The 19,757-nt window shown below is 31.3% G+C and overlaps 2 protein-coding genes across 2 annotated transcripts; one reads left to right on the forward strand and one right to left on the reverse strand.

The window, feature by feature from the left end:
* The first annotated feature begins 1,426 nt into the window (after positions 1-1,426).
* On the forward strand, positions 1,427-4,943 carry LOC110612369 (protein RGF1 INDUCIBLE TRANSCRIPTION FACTOR 1). The gene is made up of 4 exons (XM_021753142.2): positions 1,427-1,876; positions 3,396-3,470; positions 3,611-3,751; positions 4,472-4,943. Exons 1-4 carry the CDS (start codon positions 1,580-1,582, stop codon positions 4,790-4,792), a joined length of 834 nt encoding a protein of 277 aa, XP_021608834.1. The 5' UTR covers positions 1,427-1,579; the 3' UTR covers positions 4,793-4,943.
* Positions 4,944-6,191: 1,248 nt separating this feature from the next.
* Positions 6,192-18,051, reverse strand: LOC110611299 (protein SUPPRESSOR OF FRI 4). The gene is made up of 7 exons (XM_021751523.2): positions 17,693-18,051; positions 16,975-17,075; positions 11,544-11,667; positions 8,187-8,590; positions 7,470-7,624; positions 7,326-7,379; positions 6,192-6,600 (listed from the first exon to the last, which is right to left on the reverse strand). The coding sequence occupies exons 1-7, from the start codon at positions 17,884-17,886 to the stop codon at positions 6,529-6,531; spliced, it is 1,104 nt and encodes a 367-aa protein (XP_021607215.1). The 5' UTR covers positions 17,887-18,051; the 3' UTR covers positions 6,192-6,528.
* Positions 18,052-19,757: the final 1,706 nt, after the last annotated feature.

Consider the following 19,757-nt stretch of genomic DNA (forward strand, 5'->3'; position numbering starts at 1 on the left):
GGAATTGTCACAAAATATTAACTTATGCAATTATGTAACTAAAACATCATTTAATAAAAATGTTTATTAAAAGTTTGTATTCAAAAATAAATATTACAGCATACAAAAGTTTTTCATGACAATCTACCATTTTGTTAATTAGCAGGTAGTGTGAATATCTTTTTAAAGAGAAAAAATTTTTAATAAAAGAAAAATATAATGTGGGTTTTAATTTTAAAATTTATATATTATTCATTGACTGTAAATAGTAAAATTAGATAATAATTTGAGTTTTTCATAACTATTTTGTAACAAAAAGGTAAAATTACTATTTTTTAAGATTAAGTCTAATGAAAAAGACTCGACTACTTTTGCTTTATTTTAATTTTAATCCTTGTATTTCAATTAGCAAAGTTGGCGGAATTTCCTTAATTTCATTTACCCTACATTTGATATAATTTATTTTATTTAAATAAATTGTTATACTTACTTTAAAAATAAATATTTTATAAGTAAAAAAAATTGAATTTTTCATTACAAAATAAAAAATTATAAACTAATTGAATTAAATATTTATAATTACATATGAGAATTCAATATTTGTTAAGATTGAATTTTAGTTTTCATCACAAGTTAATTTTGCTAGTTGTTTAATTAGACCAGTAATGCCTCAGTACCATATTTCATTAAATTAAATTATGCAAACCTCTTACTTAGAGTATTAGAGTGCCGGTATGGGTAAACCCTATTGTTTTTTTTTTTTTTTTTTTTACGATAATTTATTTTATAAAATCACCCAAATAATTGTTTCACCCCTCTAACTATCTTTCTATATTAGATCATTCTATTAGGACATATGATATTATTTAGTTGATATTCATAATAATAAAAAAATATTTTATATAATTATTATATATATAAAGATCCTATAAATGCACTCATAAATTTAATTTGATGGTAAATATATCTGAATAAATTTGAGAGGTCTCAAGTTCTATTTCTCCAATTTCAAAAATAAGTATGAGTTTGTATGATAGAGATAAGCGATACTATAGCTGTAAGACAAAGACAAAGAAAAAAGAATAAAGGGAAGAGGGCGTCTTCCCCATATTCAAGTTTACACATACGTATTAAAACCTTATTCTTTGAATTTTAAAATATTAATTAACGTATTAAAAATTTTATTTTTTAGATTTCAAAACATCAGTTATATAATAATTGTAATTATTATGAAACCTATATAGAATAATGCATGCACAACCCAAGTTACTTGACAATTTCTCACGAGCCTCTTTATTATTTGGCAATTTTGGCATCGGTGGAGACATTACGGACACACTCCTTTTTCCCCACTTCTCTTGGAAGGACACATTCTCTCTTCCTAAAAACGACAATAATTCTGAACCTCCTGAATTTAAATAGAGTAAGGTGTACATACACATTGCCATATTACTAGCTGTTTTAGTTTTTTCTTTTTATTAAGCATTCCAAGCATCTCTCTGTCTCTCTTACAAGCTTTATACGCTTAGTGTTTCACCAATACTTCGTACTCTCTCATACAGACAATTACAAGTTCCAAGAAACACAAGACCAAGTAGACATGGTCAGAGAGAATAGGTACAAGTACAACACATCATCAGTTGGCGGTGGAAATGGAGAAGCAGAAGCAGGTGGTGGTAGTGGTGGTGATGGTGGTGGCGGTGGTAATCAGTTGATGATGAGTAGTAATACCATTAAGCCTGCATGGCTAGAAGGATTAATGGCGGAGACTTTCTTTGGTGGTTGTGGGGTCCATGAGAATCGTAGGAAGAATGAGAAGAACATCTTTTGCTTGCTTTGTTGCCTTAGTATTTGTCCTCACTGCCTCTTTTCTCATCGTTCTCATCCTCTTCTTCAGGTATACAATCCACTTACCCATGCATATAAGCTTCAAATTCAACAAGTTTGATATTTTCTTTCACCCTTTTCTCGACTTTTCTCAAGGTTGTTTCTTCTCTCCGATGTCTTTTTCAGCTTCTCATCCTTTAATGGGTATTTTTATTTTCTCTGAATTCTACAACCAAATATATCTTTTCTTTTTCTTTTCCCCTTCAATTTCTGTTCGTTGGTGGTTTCTTTTCTAGACTTCTCTTTGCTTAAACAATCAATTGAACCCATATGATTCATGTACAGTTTTGAACAGTACAAGTCCTTTTCTTTCAGCTATCATTATTTGGGGTTTCTATTCATGCTGTCTTTTATTGCTTCTCTTATAATTCCTTGGTAGGTCTTTGATAATTATTCCAAGTAATACACAATCTTTACTTCTCTTCTCTGGGGGCTTTATGGAATTTTCTTTCTTTCTTTTGTTTCCTCCTTTTTGTGTAACAGTGAATTTTCTGCAGTTCCTTCGTTTTGATTAATAATTGCTTTCAAGAGCACACCAAAAATGGTTTTTCTTTTCTTAAATATAATTTTCACAATGATTTTTTCCTTAAAATTTCCTGATTTGCACTAATTCATAATATTTCAGCTTATTGTTCCTCTCATAATGCTTCTGCTTTTATATGATCTTAATCCAACTCATCTATAAACTCTCTATGGAGAAAATCTCTGAAGCCCTTCTGCTGGAAATTATAACACTTCTGTTGAGTTCCTTCCACCCAATTCTTGTTTCTCTATGAAATTCTATGCTCTAGGTTATCATAATTTCCTTTTTGTTGCTTCTTCTACTTTTTTTTTTCTTTGGTGGTGAGCTTCTTCCCATTAGAGTTTTGATTCAAGATTCTCTTATGCATCTCTTTTATATGAAATTTTCTATTTTTTTTTTTTTTTGAAAAAAAATATATGATTCTCTATAAGCGGATTATCATGTCTCCCCTATTCCCATCTTTTGGAATTGGATTGTTCCCCATATATGGTAGATTTCTTTCTATCCATTACTCCTGCAAAGGTTCCTCACCTGTTGCTTTCAATGAAAGCGAAAGTTTGACCATATTTTTCTTTATTATTCATTATTTTTGAAAAAAAAAAAAAAAGAGATAAAAAAAACACATTTCAGTTTCATAATTTATCATCTGCCCAGTTCATTTATGTTTTTTCCCCTATCTTGAGAGGTTGGTTGCCTACTTTTTCACCTAAATTTCAACCTAGTGGGGTGAAAATTTAACTCCACTTTCATGAAGTAATTGCAGGCATCTACCCCACACATGCTGCAATTCACATGTACATTTGGAAAAATTATAATGCGCAGCCCTTGTAGATACCATAGTTAAATATTAATCATTAATATAGTGGGACCTACATGGAACCAACCATAATGAACCGTGCATGTAATTTAACTGGTTTTGTGCTTCATTAATTCCTGTTAATCTTTAAATTTCCTTGTTAAGAATCTTTGGATGAACCTAATTAAGGTTTCTGATCTCATGTGACAGGTGAGAAGATATGTTTATCATGATGTTGTAAGACTGGGAGATCTTGAGAAGCTTATTGATTGTTCTTATATTCAGGTACTTGCAGCTAATAATGGTGGTGAAGAAGATAATTATGCAACTCACTGGAATTGTTAATTATGATTTATCTGATCTTTTCTATTGCATAAGCTGATGATGATGATGATGATGATATGTGGTTTTTGTTTGTCTGGCAGCCCTATACTATAAACAGTGCTAAAGTGATATTCTTGAATCAGAGACCACAGTCAAGGTCTTATAAGGGCTCTGCCAATGTATGCTTCAGTTGTGACAGGATTCTCCAAGAGCCATTCAACTTCTGTTCTCTGTCCTGCAAGGTCCATTTCAATTCCTTTGAATGGTTGTTTTGATGGGTTTTGGTCCTTGACTTGTAAATGTCATTTTTGCAATTCTAGGAATTTTTTTTTTCTATATAAGCATTTTCTTTTGTCTTTTGCATTGTCAAATAAATTTTTTAGTTGAATGTGATGTTAACAGCTCTGTGTCTCTCTCTTTCTAATTCTATTCCTACCCTTGAGCTACGGCTAAACACTTACAAGTTTTGAGCCATACTTGGAACCCTCCCAAAAAAAAGGGAGAATTATTCTCAAATCCCTGTATTTTCACAAATTCACTAGTTTTTGCCAATTTTAAAATCACTAGATTAAAATGTTTTTAGCTTTATAAATTCAAATTGCTTAGCCATTCTATCAAAAAATATGTTAGTCTTGATCAAAAAGATTAAATAGTATGATATTTAAAGTCTCAAAAATAAATAATATGCATAGTTAAAATTATAAAGATTAAATAGCGTATGAATTCAAGATAATCAATGATTTCCTTGAGGAGAACTAAAGAATTTGATTTTATAAAATATATGGATATTTTAATTGAGTAATTTTAAAATAAGGATGAACCAGTGAATTTTTTAAAAGTTCAGGGACCTAATAGTGATTCTCCAAAGAAAAGAAAAAAAAAATTATTGACATCTTGGTAATATTAAGCTTTCAAACTCAGCATATTTCCTTTGATGTTAATTTTTGAATCTGAAAAAACAGGTTGATCACTCGGTGGAACAAGAAGAGGACCTCTCTGCCATTTTATACAGAATTGATGAATCGGAGTTTGAATTTTCAGAACTGGAAGGACTGAGAATGGACAGCTCTGAGACAATTGATGAAGATAGTCACATTGTAGAGGAGCAAGTGCAATTCAGAGGCTCATCATGCTCCAATGACATCATCATCAATTCTGGAATTTTGAAGGAATCCGAGGTCCCACAAAGGAAGCAGAAAGGAGGAAGTGGTTTCCTTCCAGGGTTTGTGCTTTCATTGAGCAGCAGAAGAAAGAGTGCTCCTCATAGGGCTCCCCTCTCTTGATTAACGTTCAGAATATCACATCAGAAACAAAATCTGATATATAAATATATATTAAAAGTTTAATTTGTTTCTGCATTATGATCCTAATTTTCTTTTTGTAATAAAAGAATTTGTAAAATTGTATTTTATTATTTTCAAGAGACCTCTCTCCTACAGCGATGAGTTTCTTAATTAATAACATACTAAACTCAATTAACAACATACTTGCATCCGTTACTATAAACTTTTTTGGTAATGTAATAATAAAGAATTTAATAACAGAGTTATAATAGAATTCAATATTAGCCACTATCAAGACATTCAATTTTCATATTCTATATATCTCTTTCTTCTGAATTTCTCGTTCAGCAAATTCTTATATTGATACTGTCGCAAAATTATACTTTAAAGAAATATTATCCATTTATTGGTATACTTATAATTTAGAAAAACTAATTTTTTTTTAAATTTTCTTTAATTTACTGCAATTTATAACCCTATAATGCAATTTCTAATTGCAAGTCACAAACGAATTAAAGTTAGTGCTGGCATTATTTCAAGAGGATTAAAATTCAATCACCTCATTATTTCAATTTGGCAATGTGTATGTAAAAAATACTTGAATTAATTCATTATTTTAGGTTTTTAAATAATTCAATTAATTTTGTAAAACTAATTTTATTTTTTTTATTAATTTAATTAGGTGTAATTTTGTAAAACTAATTTTATTTTTTTTATTAATTTAAGTGCAGAAGTGAACAAATAAAAAAAAAAAAAAAAAAGAATATTTAAACCGGAGAAGACCAATGGTTGAGAGAAATAGGGTCGACCATCCAAAAAAAAAACAGAATATTTGGTTAGTAATAAATAACCAAATATTACTAAATATTTTTTAATTAATTATTACTAGACGTCAAATTAGAGTTAAAAATTAATAAAAAAATGAAAATGAATCAAAAGTTTAAAATAATGTGTCCAAAATCAAGTTCAACCAAACCAAATAAAACCAAATCAACCAGTTTCGCTGGACTTGGAATGCGTGAAATTTCAATTTGTCTAATCGACCAGTGGCCATCCCGCCAATAACTGGACTGCAAAAATTATAAACCGCATGGTCTACGTCGGCTACGAGGTGCAACACGGGCTCCTTACAGACCACAGTGGTGCTTTTCTGAATGGGATCGTTTTGTTTATATATTCATGGTGGAGTAGGCAAGGTAGGGTTTTTGTATAGTGTTTGGAAAAACATAGATACAAGGAATACTTACGAGTCCAGTGGGAAGCCATTCATGAATACAATGAAGGGTAGGGTTTGCGAGGACAATAGGCACCACGTCACTTGTTTTCTCCTGTGTTCATAGATATGTTGAATTTCTATTTGTTGTCTTAACCAAACATGCATAAGCAAGAGCCATGGTCATGATTCAATTTGATGACAAATGGAAATTCATTCCAGTACCACCAAATCATATAATAAGTTACAACGTTACCCAGAAAAGAAGCAATTTGAAAAAGAAAAAATTCAGCACCAGCTTGTCTAGGCAAACTCAAAATCTGTATATCCTAACAGACTTTTGATGAATTAACAAAGAAAAAAGAAGCAGAAAAATTGGATGTTTGCTACACGCTAAAGAATGGCTCTGGTCTACCTCACTTTCTCATAAAGAATACAACATACATGATTTGAACGTTCTCTCACGGGATCCAAGCAATGATAGTTGTGAAGAGAAGCTCCTCGCTGTTAGCCACTAGTTGATCTAAAATGCCATTCGACCAGCAAGCCTGCTTTCCAGTATCCTTCTGTCAATGGCCGCATCAATTGAACTCATCTGAAAACATGCACCAACCACATAAAAGGATCAACATATGAACTGCGAACATAAACTAATCAGTTAACAAACCAGATATTTGAAAGCTTGGTCCTATGCAAAAGATGTCAAACTTTGCGAAAGAAGCTGACCTGGGCCAAGTCTGAATTCACTGTTCGACGATAAAAATAAATTGTAATGATGCTACGAATGAGCAAAAATCTGTTGGGTATCATCTTGTTCCACCCAAACCCCCACACTTCGGAGTCAAAGCATAGGGCAAGTAAATAAAACATAAATCCAAATTTCAAATCAGCAAATACATACACTCATAAACTGAGAATGATGCTAGGATGGGATATCCTCGAGTTGTTTCCAGCAAGCTTGTCCAAATTGTAATTACTAAATTACCATCATAAATAAACACACGCACACCCCTTGAATCTTCAACCAACCACACATTAGGTGGCATTGGTATGTAAACAAGAGAATTGCAGTCAAAAAGAGCTAGCATGCCTTTAATCAATAAGATTGAAATTCAGAACATATATACTCAAAGACCCACATCTTTCGCTATGTGGGATTCTAGAAAAAGAAAATATAATTCAGAAACTCATACAGTAAATACCTCTCTAAGTAGGTAATATTGAGTAAACAACTGTATCTGAAAGCACAAGCATAAAGCCTACCCATCTGGTTAGATGTGCAAACCAACTCCAAATATTAAAGAGGTAGTCATAACTTACCTGGCTAGTTTCATCATGCACCTGATACCTTGCTAAGGACATTCTTCTTTCCTCCTATAAATATTTAAATATATTAGCATGTATAACTGAAAAATTTTCAATAATACAACAAACAATGACATTCCTAATGCAGAATCAACTGACCATGGACATTGCCTCATCATCCCAAACTAAATAGACCTCATTAGCAGCTGCTTGGGTTGCAGGAGCTTTGTTAGCAATTACAGGGGGTGGTCCAATAGAAGGCCCACCAGTATTTGGACCAGAGGCATATGAATGTGAATTGGCTAATGTCCCCCCTGCAGCAAGTATGCACACAATAAATTAAGCTATGTTTGGATGTCAAAAATAGACATAAGGGAGGTTGATTTGATTTTAGCAAAACTTATTGATAAATTGTGGATTTCAAATAACACTGTTTTATGGATAAGAACCTTCTGGAGTGGATTTCAAATTTATAATATAAATTATCTCAGATCCATATTATATAATACAAATTATTTCAAATCCATACTCAAATAGGATGTTCTACCCATCAATAAATATATATTCATAACTCTAAGAAATTGAAAAAAATATATATTTAATTTATCAAATTCAACTCTCATATTTTAAATTTTCCTATTTAAATGAGAGGTTAATTTTCCTATCTAAATGCAAGGTTAAGGATCAATGTGTTCCAAAAAAATATCAACTTACTATTGTTTCTTGTAGTGAAAGTTTACCCCTTTGTTTCATTAACATTCCAGTACTAGAAGTTTAAAAAATGTTTAACAAAAAATCAACCACAAATCATTGGCGGAGAATACCATTCTGGAAAGCCTATTTTAATATCAATCAACAAGGGACAAGTAATCAAACCTGGAATACTTGTATGGAAGCTAGTTGTCAGAGAACTGTTAGCTCCTGAATGCACATCCACAGAACCCTTAACTTCTGCAGGCGAGCTTGATGAAATATTTGGTGAAGGCAAAGGAGCAGAAAATGGTGAACTTTGAGGCAAATTATTGTTAACAACAGGAAATAATGGTTGTGAGACAGGAATAGGCGGTGCAGATGAAGGCAGTCCAGGAGGAGCCACTTGTGCAGGTGCTGTAGATGAGGGCAGAGGAGGCCTTACATTTTGCACTGGAAACAATGGCTGTTGTGCATATCCAACTGGAGCAGGAGGTGGAATTGAAACAGCAGGAGGTTGTGGGAACCATGGCTGTGGCCGAGGAGGAAGTGGCCAACCAGCAGGAGGGACTGGCACAGCAGAATTGTAACTATGGACAAAACAAGGAATACAACTTTCAATGAGAGGCTGATCACACATGCCATTTACACAAAAGGAGGGGAAAAAAAAAACAAAAGAAGAACACATGAGAATAAGAAACTTGAGCTTTCCAAATTATTCCTCACAAAATGCTGCCATGTGCAGAAAAATAAAAGTGGAGCTAGTGTGTGCTTTTAGGTCCTTGAAACTGAGGTATTCTACTGCGTTGCCTTCATCACATCCTCTGAAGGCAAGACATATATAGTTATAAAAAATGGTGACAAGTCAGTTGTAAATTAAGATGGAAATCATAAATCCACAATATACATTATAGATGCTCGGAGCAGAAAATAGTCAAGAAAAATAATGATGGCAAATTCAGGCACCCATGAATACAGCTTAGATGACAAGAATATCTGGAAAGAACATCAACGCAAATGTAAATGTTATAATATGGTGCTGTTTCATTAACCCATGAGATTGGGACCTTAAATTTTAATATGTATATATATATATATAGATATATATATATATATAGATATATATATATATATATAGATATATATATATATATATATATAGATATAGATATATATATATATATAGCTATTTCCACTAAATAATCTACCATGAAATCTACGCATACAAATTATTTAATCCCATCTGTCTGCCTTCCCCAGACTTGACCAATTTTTAACACTTTCATCATAAGAGCAATTCTGGACCAAAGTGTCTCTGGACCTCCCAAAACCTCTGCTATTCAGGCAGGGACAAACATGAAGCCTAGCTAACCCATGAGATTATCCACCCAGTTACGTTATTTTTCCATACCAAAAATGGATGAAGAGAAGCCTTCTCAGTGCATACCCAACTCTATGGAATTGTGCAGCATGCACACGTTTCAATTTGGCTGAGATCTGACAGGGACATCAACCCTTGTTCATTTTTGGGTTTAACTATAGTTAAAGGTAGCTCATGCATTCTTGGTAATTGGCATTGGTTGAATACAAGGGATAGAGACAGTGTTATGAAAGGGTGCGCACCAGGCGCCAGGCAGCCGCTGTGCCTGAGGCGCCCTCAGGTGCGCCACGCGCAAGGCACGGGCGAGGCGCCCGTGCCCTTCCAGGCGCCCTCTATAAAAGGGCTTCAAAATTTGCCCTAGACTTTAACAACAACTTCAGCAGCCGCAGTAAAGAGAAGAAAAAGAGGAAGGAGAGGAAGAAAAATCCAACGTTTAAGACTTCAACATATCTAGATTTCATCTCTTCAGTTCATTCTCAACATATAATTCTTTTTTTTTTTTTTTTTTGAGTTTATCATTCTACTTCCTTTCTTTATTCTTTCTCTTTTTCTTCCTTCTCTTTCTCTTTACTCTTTCTCTCACCATGGTTGTCATATTGCTGGTATGTTGCTCTGCCATTGCCAACCAGCTTGCTATTGTGCTGTTACTGTTGATTATTTTTTAACTTTATGTTAATTATCCGTTTATATTATTATCATGTTAATTAATCAAGTAAACTGAGATTTGTGAATATAGTTAGCAAACAATAATTTAGAGTTCATTGTGAATGTGAATTGTGGATTGTGATAATGTGATTTGTGAATTGTGATAGTAGCAAACAAGTAAAGATTATATTGCATTTGATGTTTGGTACTTGATTTTATTGCATTTAGCTTTATGTTACTTGAATTTTAATTGATTTTTTAATTTTTATCTTTCTGCGCCATGAGTTGCTCGGGCACGCGCCTGCGCCTTGCGCCTAGGTTCCAAACCCCCCTTTGCGCCTTGAGCCTTCCACAACTATGGATAGAGAATAGGGGCCCATGAATAGTTGAATAAGCCACTACCTAGAGCCGATCATTTTTCAGATAAATTGGCTGATAGCTCAAGCAAATATTCATCTGCATCCCTAATATTGATTAATTAATCTTTTTGTTATGGATCAGGCGAAGGAGGGTTCACCAGGGGTTGCCCAGGAGGACTAGTGATGTGTTTTCGAAAGAAGAAAAAAGAAATGTCAGAATCTGGAACAAAAAGCTAGATGGAAGATGGGTATAGGAGACAAGTTGGTAAAAAAAAAATCACTGAAAGAAGGCTGCCTGTGGATTCTCCTTGTAGCAAATCACAGCAGCTGCACTAAAGATGATATAAAATGGAACCAAGAAGAAAGGAGAGGCATGTGGAGAATCTCAGTCAATCAACAGCATTATTGCTGGGGCAGGAGTTATCATTCTTGCTGTAATTCTGTTTCTTAGTTTATTTTACTTGTATTCAGTCAGTGAGTTAAGAAACATCCATTATTGCTCTGTGTGAACTATCGTATTGCTCTTAATGCGAAAATTAAATACAAATTCCTCTTTTCTGCTTGTCTCTGTTTCATTCAAGTCCTTTATCACTTTTATTATGTGTATCTTACTGTACCTATATTTTTCAAACAAATATTTATCTTATATTTTCAAATGCAGAAACATAAAATTTAGTTAATGCTTTTTTAGAAAAGATCTCATAAAATTTACTTAATTTTTTTTAGAAAAGGCTTATCAACTGATTTAAACCAACTAGAAAGGAGTTGTTTTGATGTTATATACACATATATACATATCAGGCAACTGAAAACTCATACACTTAAATCATTATAAACTCCTTGTTTGACAAGTAATAAATTCACATGTACAATATTCAAAATTTAAGGCAAACATGTTTAAACCAAACCACAACGTATTTGAGAAGATTCTAGCACATCACAGGTATTGCACCATGCCCAGTTGAAAAAAAAAATGAATTTAACAATTGCCATATGAGGCATCCCTATAGAAGCATATGTAATGCATGCATTCAAACCTTGCTTGGAAATTGTTCATCCAAACACTAGCAACTGTGATCAATGCTCGCATAAAATTTAAGCACAAATTAATAGCAATCTTTTAATTTTAGCAAAGAGAACAGAAGTATGAATACATACATTGGCTGTATTCCACCTAAAGTTTGTGGAGAATATCCAACACCCAATGATCCTGGCACTACACCACCAACGAGCGGAGCAGATGGAACATCCACTTTGGCAACTTTTGACGGTGCCTCTTCTTCTGAAAGAAAGTTATAATTTGTCAGAAAGGATAACTTGTTAGCACACACTATGCACAGACAAAATATAATAAATCAATAACAGGTAATAAAAGTATCGCTTCTACCTCTTTAGTTTCTAGCTCCATGCAAGACAACAGGTTCATGTAAAATAAAGAATGAATAATTGCAAAACACATCATGCAAGTAAGGTGTACAGCTCAATTAAGGTTAGCATGTCAACATAAAACAACTCACTGACCAAGGCCAATTTTCGTTTTCTTAACTATGATCTGACAAGATTCTTAACTAGAATTGAACCAAAACAAACTAATATAAAGGCAAGCCATTTGAATCAAATCATCCAAACTAAATAAATAAACAAATAAGATTTTTTTTTTTTTAATTTCAAAGGTTACATCGCATTGCATCAATCAAACTCATTCCATTGGGAACTCAACTAAATGCAACCCTAGCTAAAATGATTAACAAGCTAGATAAAACCTTCTCTATTCACCACTTCCCATCACTTATGTTGGGAAAAGTACTTTGATAGTGAAGGCAATGAAATTATAATAAACATTGTGTAAACCATCAAAGTAGCAAGAGTCCCCTATATTTTCAGAAAATAACTTGACAATATCATGTCTATGTAAATATCTACAAAGTTGACTTCCTATAACATATACATACATATATATATATATATATATATATATATAGAGAGAGAGAGAGAGAGAGAGAAAGGGAAAGAGAGAGAGTTGAGGTATATCCCAAGAGTAAAAATGGTTACGTATTTATATATAAGTACACCTATAATTAAGCTAACTAATTAGGGAGTAACACAATTTCCATACAAATATCTACATAGCTTACTTCCTATAACAAATGTATGTGTGCGTGAGGCCATAATGCCTCATTTCAAAAATGCCCTGGCCCATAGTTACCAGATTCTCTTAAACCCCTGAGAACTGCATTCCAGATACTATGTACTGAAATGCGACACTTTTGTGTCCCTAATCATTGGGAGACACAATCTGAGTCCAAAAAATAGAGGTTCCAACAAGAAATTAAAAGATAGAACACCTATGATAAACCTAAGCAATTAGGGAGTAATACAATGTCCATACAAATATCTACATAGTTGACTTCCTATAACAAATGTGTACGTGCGTGTGGCTGTAACGCCTCATTTCAAGAATGCCCTAGCCCTGTAGCCCATAATGACCAGATTCTCTTAATCCCTGAAAACTGCATTCCGTATACTACGTACCGAAATATGATACTTTTGTGTCCCTAATCATTGGGAGACGCGATCTAAATCCTAAAAATAGAGGTTCCAACAAGAAATGAAAAGATAGAAGAAAAGAAGAAAGATAAACAAATATGCATGTGTGCCATGCAAGCACAAGTAGGAAAAGAAGATGAAGAAGGAAGAAGGAAGAAGGAAGGCTATAACAAAGAAAAAATAAAAAAGAAGAAAGTACATTTTAGAACACTTTAGATAAGGTAGTAGATTTGAATGTCCATGGAATAGGTGGAAATGTTAATTTGGAAGTTCAAATTACTATTTTATTAGTTAAATTAAATTATTATTTTTTTATTTAAACTTTGAAATACTTTCAAATAATATAAATATATCAACTATTAGTCACATATTTAATTATATAAACATTATATTATATTGCATAAATATAATTTATATGCCCCAAATTAAATTAGCGTCCCAACTATATGTACCACTAGTCAAATTAGCGTACCCATTAAGCCTACCCCCTTATGTATCCTATATTTCACTAATTCGTGTATTACCACGACTCAAGACCCTTCTAGGTAACTATGCCCTAGTCTCACCTCTCGCCTAAGACCATCGAACACTCCATCGCCTTAGTGTTACCTCCAGCCTTAATAACATTTCATTTAAATAAACAAATAATATCAATTTACATGATCATCTGCAAAGCAAGTCATAAACGGTAAAAAAAAAAAAAAACAAGGCCAATTAAAGCTTAAATTGATCTTGTTTAACCACTCAGACTGATAGAGAAGAGATTGTGTTCCTTCTTCTCTGCAACTAGTGTTGGTAAGACAGGAAGAAGTAGCCTATGGCTTTAGGCATGAGGCGAGGGCCTTTTGAAGTGAGAAACCATATCCAATATTTTTTACACACATATAGCAAATCAACTATATAGATATTTATACTACTCCCTTCTTAAGTAGTTAGCATAACTATAATAACATATATATACAAAGAAGTCAACTATGTAGATACTTATATAGACATTATATTATTTGATTCCTAGTTAGTAGTTAGTATAATTATAGGGATATATATCCCTAATTAGTTAGCAAAGCTACAAGTATGTGCCTTCCTAACTAGTTAACATAATTACATGATATACCAAAATAGTTAGCATAATCATGGGATATACATCCTTAATTGGTTAGCACAACAATAGGGATATTTCGCTAGCATAATTATAGAGATATACTGTAAGATAGGACCGAGAGAATGGATTGAGATGAGAGAAGAAATAAAATTTGTGTGAGAACTGCAGAGAATCCAATGAGAGAAGAAACAGTCTGAGAGATGAGAAGAGAATTGAGAGAAAAGAATGTTTTATTGATCCTTGAATGAATGTGAGCTATTCACAATCCATTCTCTAATATACTTGCAGGTTCTAGTAACCATCACTAACAAACTTTGACTTTAGTCAATTCAAGTTTCCCTCCAAAACTAATAATTGCCTCTTAACCTTTTTCTACTTTTTATTTCTTCTAGAATATGTAACATGTGCATCCCTAATTAGCTAGCATAAATATAGGAATATATCCCCTTAATTAGTATCTAAATTTATTTCCAATCAGCTACTTCAAAAGAAAACTATGGATTAAGGTTTAGTGTTTAAAAAGCAAAACAAATAAAAGATCCTACCAATTTTTTTAAGAGGCGGCACCTCACCTCATGCCTCGAGCAAGGCAAGGCAACACACCTCGCCAATGCCTTTAATAACATTGTTTGTGATAGGCATAAAACCTAATACTTTTCTCCTATGTGCATTTATTCCCTTTGTTAATAAAGGAGAGAGAGGGGGGGAGAGAGAGAGAGAGAGAGAGAGAATTACTACTATCTCTCTCTAGTATTTCTTTACTAGCATTTTAAATTATTCACTTGCTTCCTCAAACATGTGTCATACATCAAAGGCCCACTTTGAATTTATTTGGCCTAGTTTACCAACCTATTTATGGATTTACCTAAACTTAATTTATGATTTTGTTTTTAATTGTCCCTGCATGCCAATTTTAGGGGAGAAATTGACCTTTATTCTCTAAAGGAGCTAAATTCAAACAAATGCTAATTTCAAACTGGCAATGCTATGTGAAGCCTTCTCCTCCATTGCACACTCCCCATGTCCAATTGCTAGACAACAAATCAATTATAATTCTACATATCAAGCACTGTTGTTAAAATCTTATGATTCTCAATTTGAATTTATAGGGTGAATTTTAAATGTACTTGAATCTTATGGTTCTTGATTCGATTTCATATCCTGATGATTCAAACATGCAAGGTAAATTGCAAATGTACTAGAATTGTTGACTAAATCGAAAGAATCAATAGTATCAAGGTGACCTTATATTTTCAAAATTTAAGATCTCATTCATTTTTGCCATGAAAAGAGTACATAAAATCTTTTTTTAACTATTTTTCTTCCACCACCCATTCTTTTTCCCTCTCCATCTTCTCTCTTATTCTTTTTTCTTTTCAGTTAATTAACTTAACTAATTATAGTTGTCAAGTTATGATAAATTATATTAATAATATTATAACTTGCTATCTTGTTTTATTATTTAATTATTTGATCAAATTTAAATGAGAGTTTCAGCATATGTATAACGATATTGTCTACAATTCCAAAGTTCATGATTTATAATATTAAGTTATATAACATAGAAAATACTTTTTATTCTGTTATAAAAAATATTTCTAATTATATAAATGATAACTATATATCTATCAAAATTACAAGCTTTTCTTTACTTATTTTTAGCATATATATTATTTTTAATTAACTTTTAGAATTTTTATTGAATCTTACGATTCGATTCTCAATTCATAGATGAAGCAATGTTATCAAGGCGAAAAGCGAAACTAAGGTGATAGGATTCCCTATCGTCTTAGGCAAGAGGTGAGGCGACACCTTTTTGAATTGAGAAGCCATACTTATATATATACATATATGTGTGTATATATGTACGAATAATGTAAATATATTGTAATAACCCTTCTTAATTAGTTACCATAATTATAAGGATATATATTCCTAATTAAATAGTTGAATTACAGGAATACTTATACATAAATATGTAAATTTTTCAATATTGAAACATACTTGAATAATGGAAGTCAACACTATAAATATTACATTTCTAATTAATTAGCGTAATTTTAGGATATAAATTCCTAGTTAATTAGAATTATGGGGATATATCCTCTCATTTGTGTGTGTGTGGGGGGGGTGTGTGTGCGTGTGTGTGTGTTAGGGGTGTACATTTCTAATTAATTAGCATAATTTTAGGATATAAATTCCTAGTTACTTAGCATAATTATGGGGATATATCCTCTCATCAGTACCTAAAATTTAGTTCTCCAATCAGCTACTTCAAACGAAAATATAGATTTGGGTTTATTCTTTAAAAAGAAAGAAAAAATGCATGTTATTTTCAAGAGGTGACGCCTTACATCGCGCCTCGAGCAATGCAAAGAAAGGTGCACTCCTCTTGCAAGAGACCTCGCCTAGCACCTTTTAGCACCTTTAATAACACTAAAATGAAGATTCTGATTCTCAAATTCTCAATTTGACAACTACAATATCAACTCTCACAAAGAGAGAGAGGTTGAAATTCAAAAAGCTCATTTAATCTATGCAGCTACAAGAATAAATGTCAGAACTACACACTGACCATAAATCTGCATAAATGGGTTATCATCAAATTATACTTGCTACACATTCCAAAACCAACTGACTAATCCATGAGTATTGGAGCAATCCACATTCCATATCACATTCTCTTGACCTTGCAATCCATGAATTTGAGCGGTAAACCAAATATTAAATTAAAAAATAAATAAAGAGAGTGGGGAATACAATTATAAATAATCTCAAAACTCTAATTCTACCGACAGCCACACATCTCTTAAGGGAAAACATATTACCAATAGCAAATTCACTCAACAAATTAACCTAGAATGATACTAAATCTACACAAAAATTCACAGGCATAATATTAAAAAAATAACTTGAAACAGAAAAGATCAAGTTCCTTACCTTCTTCTCCATAGTGTGCAGCTAAGATATCCGGTGGGATCCCTTGCATGCCGTATATTTCAATATCAGTTGATTCTCTTCCAGGCTTTGCGTTGGGAACCCTAAACAATTCATCACCTCCAAGATCAGTGAAATTGAAATATTAACTAAACACACAAAACTTTTGAAAGAAGTATTAAAGATAGGGTAAAAACTGATAAAAAGTGGGAAAAAAGGGCCATTAAGGTGCTATGAAGACATGTAAAACTCTCCACTTGTAAGATAACTTTCCAATATATTTTAAGAGAATCGATAACTATAGCTGTTAGCATTAGATTGATCAACTGCAATGATAAAATGGAATCAGATGCTCTCAAAGTAAAGATTTAAATCTTCCAGCAATTCTCTTATTAATACTAATGCCTCGAGAACCAAAAGCACGCACAGAATCTAAGTATTATCAATTCCAAATAATTTATAAGCAAATTGACCACAAACCCAATTCGTTACTGGTAATCCTCATATGATTTACATAGCGCCTGAAAATTTTTTCAAAACGCAAACAGCAGTCTATTTCCCTAACTGTTTGTTATCAAAAAAAAAAAAAAATTAGCTTCAAAAGGAAACAGAGCGTTAGTTTTGCAATAAAAAAAAATTCAAATGAAAACAACGAATATCATCTCAAATTCTCTATCAAAAAACTAAATAGAATAAGATTAAGAGATTGATAGAAAAGTACTTGGTGACGCTCTCTTTGTGAACCTGGAGGACATGGATGGCCATCCCACCAGCAGTGGAGAGCTTCTTGTGACAGACATGACACTTGAAGTGCTTGGCCTTTTGATGCTGCACTAGAATCTTCTCGTCATCGAATTCACGATCACAGTAATAGCACCACACCTTCGACGATACTCTCTTCTTCTTCTTTCCCATTTCACTCTTCTCTTATATTTCTCTCTCCCTCAAGCGAGCTCAGAATCTCTCTTCTTCTTATACTTCTTCGATTGCTCTCAACTCTCTGAAATTGTTGGATTAGGGTTTCTGTTTTCTGATCTGTTAAATTGGATTGGTGATGACGGCACTTTTATTGAGAATCCCCAAACTCGCTCGCCATGTCATCTCATATAATGTTCCGCTCGTGGGTCCCACCCATGTCCAGTTATACTTCCTCAAATATAAGCTTAATTATTTTTTGCTAAATGTTCAAATTTTACCCCATAGTTATTCCAAAAATTTTAATTAATTATCTTAAATTTTTTATTTAAATTAACTCATAAATTTTAATTTAAATTCAGTTTAACATAAATATACAATCTTCTATATTAAATTATTAATTTAAAACAAATATAAAAAACTATGTTTCACAAAATTTTAGGTGTATTTATGTTAAAATTTTAAAATTTTTTTATTATTTTATAATTTAATTTAAATTTTAAAAAGTTGATAAAATTAATTCAAATTATAAATTTTATTATAATTATATTTAAATTTAAAATTTGAATTGAAAAACGTATATTTTACCATTGCAGTAACATATTATAAAATATTTTATTATATTCATATACTAAATAAATAAATATATTATTGATATAAAAAATTTAAAATTTTTTATTATTTTATAATTTAATCTAATTTTCAAAAATTGGTATAATTCAATTTAAAATTTTTATATTTATTTATTCGTTCTTGTTTGATCTAGTGCAAAAAATATAACTTTAATTTTTTTCATTTGCTATTATTGTTTGCAGAAATTACAACAGTTTTATATTTATTGATTTTATATTTTTTAAATGTATTGCAATATCAATTATAATAAATTTCACTATATTCGTTATAAAAATTATTTTAATATAATAAAAAATAAAAATTATGGTATTATTATGTACAATCCTATTAATCTTCTCTTACTATTCAATAGTACAAATCAAAGCAGGTATAAATATAAATATTGTATTAAGAAGACATAATTTAAATTTAAAATAATTAAGAGAATCAGAATTAAAAAATAAAAAATATATATTTTTGTTATAATTCATTGCACTAAATAGATAGAGTGAAGTATAATAATAGGATTTAGAAATTTATCGGTGAAAAAATGGTAAATACAAGGATTTTGAATTGATTTATATTAATTGTTAAAGTTTAAAATTAAATTATAAAATAGTTAAAAATTTTAAATTTTTTATATTAATATTATTTATTTATATAATATATGAATATAATAAAATAATCCATCATCGTTATCAAGTCAGTAAAATATACTTTCAATTTAAATTTTAAATTTATGTATAATTACAATAAAGTTTGAATTTTTGAATAATTTTATCACAATTGTAAAATAATAAAAAGTTTTAAATTTTTCTAGCCCTAAATTTTATACTAAATTTCTTGAGTTTTTTTTTTAAATTAAATTCCTGGATATCTTAGTTTAATTAAAAATAAGAAACTTAACTTTTTTGTTTTTAGAATAAATTAAGTTTGAATTAAAATTTTTAAGTTAATTCAGACAAAAAGTGGAAAATCAATTAAATTACTTCTCCAGTTTTTAATGATAATTTATTTATTAATTCATTAAATTTAATTAGTGATACAAATCACTTAAATTCAATATAGTAATAAGAGAAAATTATTTTCAAAAATAAATAAAAAGTATTTTCTTTATTAATTATTGATGATATAAAACACCTGGAAAAAAAAAATCGTCAGCCGTCATTATGAAATAGGGCCACGTGACAAGTACTAGATATGTAGGATAGATGGTCCATCATGAAGAAGAAAAATCTGGACGTCACAATGCCCGGACC

Source organism: Manihot esculenta, chromosome 3 (assembly GCF_001659605.2).
Source record: "Manihot esculenta cultivar AM560-2 chromosome 3, M.esculenta_v8, whole genome shotgun sequence".
Classification (NCBI taxonomy): domain Eukaryota; kingdom Viridiplantae; phylum Streptophyta; class Magnoliopsida; order Malpighiales; family Euphorbiaceae; genus Manihot; species Manihot esculenta.